This window comes from Limulus polyphemus, unplaced genomic scaffold (assembly GCF_000517525.1).
Source record: "Limulus polyphemus unplaced genomic scaffold, Limulus_polyphemus-2.1.2 Scaffold7544, whole genome shotgun sequence".
Taxonomy (NCBI): domain Eukaryota; kingdom Metazoa; phylum Arthropoda; class Merostomata; order Xiphosura; family Limulidae; genus Limulus; species Limulus polyphemus.
The window spans coordinates 29534-32209 of NW_013673154.1; the positions used below are offsets into that span (position 1 = coordinate 29534).

A 2676-nucleotide genomic window follows, 5' to 3' on the forward strand; every position below is an offset into this window, starting at 1 on the left:
AAGTAGAATGTGTGGAACTAACTTCAGGCCTAGAATTTCATCATCGTCACAATTTTAGTTGTATCCCCCCTCTCCACAGTTAAACAGATTATTAAGGACAAGTAGAATGTGTGGAACTAACTTCAGGCCTAGAATATCATCATCGTCACAATTTTAGTTGTATCTCCCCTCCCTCCAGTTAAACAGATTATCAAGGACAAGTAGAATGTGTGGAGCTAACTTCAGGCCTAGAATATCATCATCGTCACAATTTTAGTTGTATCTCCCCTCCCTCCAGTTAAACAGATTATCAAGGACAAGTAGAATGTGTGGAGCTAACTTCAAGCCTAGAATATCATCATCGTCACAATTTTAGTTGTATCCCCCTCCCCCCAGTTGAACAGATTATCAAGGACAAGTAGAATGTGTGGAACTAACTTCAGGCCTAGAATTTCATCATCGTCACAATTATAGTTGTATCCCCCTCCCCCCAGTTAAACAGATTATCAAGGACAAGTAGAATGTGTGGAGCTAACTTCAGGCCTAGAATATCTAAAATTGTGACGATGATGTAATCGTTAACTTTATCCTGAAGATAAGAACATAAAAGTTTCACCTTATTTTCACAATAAATACATGCCCTAAAACCTGTTGACATGCTATTATTTGTTCTGTTTCATACAGTTTGCTTCATCCATAATGTGCAAAACTTTTCCCTTACCTAAAATAACTGACTAAGAATTAAAATGTTTTTAAACTTTAGCATCTTCCATACTGTATTAAACTTGTGACATATCATGTGTTGATTTTCTTGTTCATTTCTAGCATATAATTTCAGAAGCTACACACTGAACTACCAAGTTTTCCGGGTTGTTTTTAATTCGTTGTATTTGCATATTAATGCTGTTGTAAATATAATAGAAAATAAAATGCTTGTTATTTCAAAGTTTTCAAATCGCAGTCTCTCTGTATTTAGGAGTATGATGTTACATAACATTTCTGATTTCATTCCATACAAAAGTAACTATCAAATCTTTGTAAAACAGTTTCAGTTGATGGCAGTGGACGTTTCTATCATCTGTAGATCTTTAGACTAAGTTCTGTAACTGTAGTCTTTTAGGTAGTTTAATGCTAATTAAGTTCTAGAAACTGTAGTTCCTTATGGACGTTGAGTGCTAATTAAGTTCTACTATCAACTGTAGTTCGTTAGGGATATTGAGTGCTAATTAATTTCTATCAACTGTAGTTCTTTAGACACATTGAGTGTTAATTAAGTTCCATCAACTGTAGTTCTTTAGACACATTGAGTGCTAATTAAGTTCTACTATCAACTGTAGTTGAGTGCTAGTTAATTTCTACTATTAACTGTAGTTCTTTAAGAGACGTTTAGTGCTAATTAAGTTCTCTCAACTGTAGTTCCCGTAGCTACAAAAAAAAAGAGAGAGAGAGACTCGGTATATATATATATATATATATATGTGTGTTCAGATGGCTAAGTTAAACAAGACATACTGGATCTCTTCTTTTTTATATTTCTCCACAGTATTGCTTATATTGTATTTTAAGTTGTTACTGCCATCTAGTGATACAAATCAATGATTTTCGTATGGAAATAGACCAGCCTGAAAGTTATTGACTTTTTTTAAAAAAAACAAATCTGTATAATATACAGAATAGCTCATTATTTATCTACTTTTCTAATTTTTATCTTTTCTTGTTGCTGACTTTCCGCCACCAGACGTTAGAAATACTAATAATAGTGATTTTATTAAGGTGTCATGCTATCAATCCACTTGAAAAAAGGGCAACGTATCCAGTGCCATTTCATTTATTTTTAATCAACATTACAGACTTGTCATTTACGTTATTTTTCTTTGTTTGGGGTATTTCATTAAATTCTTTTAATTCCATCAGCTAAGATTTGTCGAACTGGGTTATAATCCGCATATATCCGCCCCAGTTTGTCAAGAAGTACGTACAATTTGCGTTTGTTTACCAGGTGTCGCTGCTGCTTTATATCGGGCAACTTTATGTTCGGCATCGTTTCGTCTAGCTTTTGAGTCTGTAAGCAAAATGTTAAGGTTTATTCTACTGTAGCTAAAAATGTAAAAAAAATCACTTCTAAATATTTTCTTTGGCAAAAAATTTTAAAACAGCATACAGATATACGTATATATATAATAAGAGTGTATAGAGCAGATGGAAGCTAAATTTAAGGGTCTTTTATAATCATAGATTTACATTAACAACAGACCTGTCTGTTCTTATGAACAGTGATCGAAATTTGCCCGTTCTCATATATCTTAATTAGAAAATAAACATCACATAAAACGCATCAGAAAATAAAGTGGAATAGAAACGGGTTTGTTAGTCTTCTTGACCATGAAAAAAAAGTTGATAGTAATTTGTCTAAAGTTGTGCTTTAACATAAGATATAAAGAAAACTACATGATTTGGAATACTTACCGGAAATGTTCCTTTGTGTCATTCACGGACAAAATAGATGTGTATATGACGAGGGACGTTAAGAAATACGAAACAGTTAATTATGAGGTTTTCGTCCTTCTGTAGCAACAGAGTCTTGGATTAATGATGATTACACTCAGAAACCACGTGCTACAGAGACAATCATATCTTTTTACATTTGTAACAAGGACCTTACGCTAGGAAACCACGTGCTACAGAGACAATCATATC

At 33.2% G+C, this 2676-nt stretch overlaps 1 protein-coding gene across 1 annotated transcript in view; it reads right to left on the minus strand.

The window, feature by feature from the left end:
* Positions 1-1791: 1791 nt before the first annotated feature.
* Positions 1792-2676, minus strand: part of LOC111089837 — a 3905-nt gene continuing 3020 nt past the window's right edge. Inside the window, exon 4 of the mRNA XM_022402996.1 lies at positions 1792-2041. Within this exon, the coding sequence (XP_022258704.1) occupies positions 1871-2041 (171 nt within the window). The 3' untranslated portion in view covers positions 1792-1870. The remainder of the gene's footprint in view (positions 2042-2676) is intronic.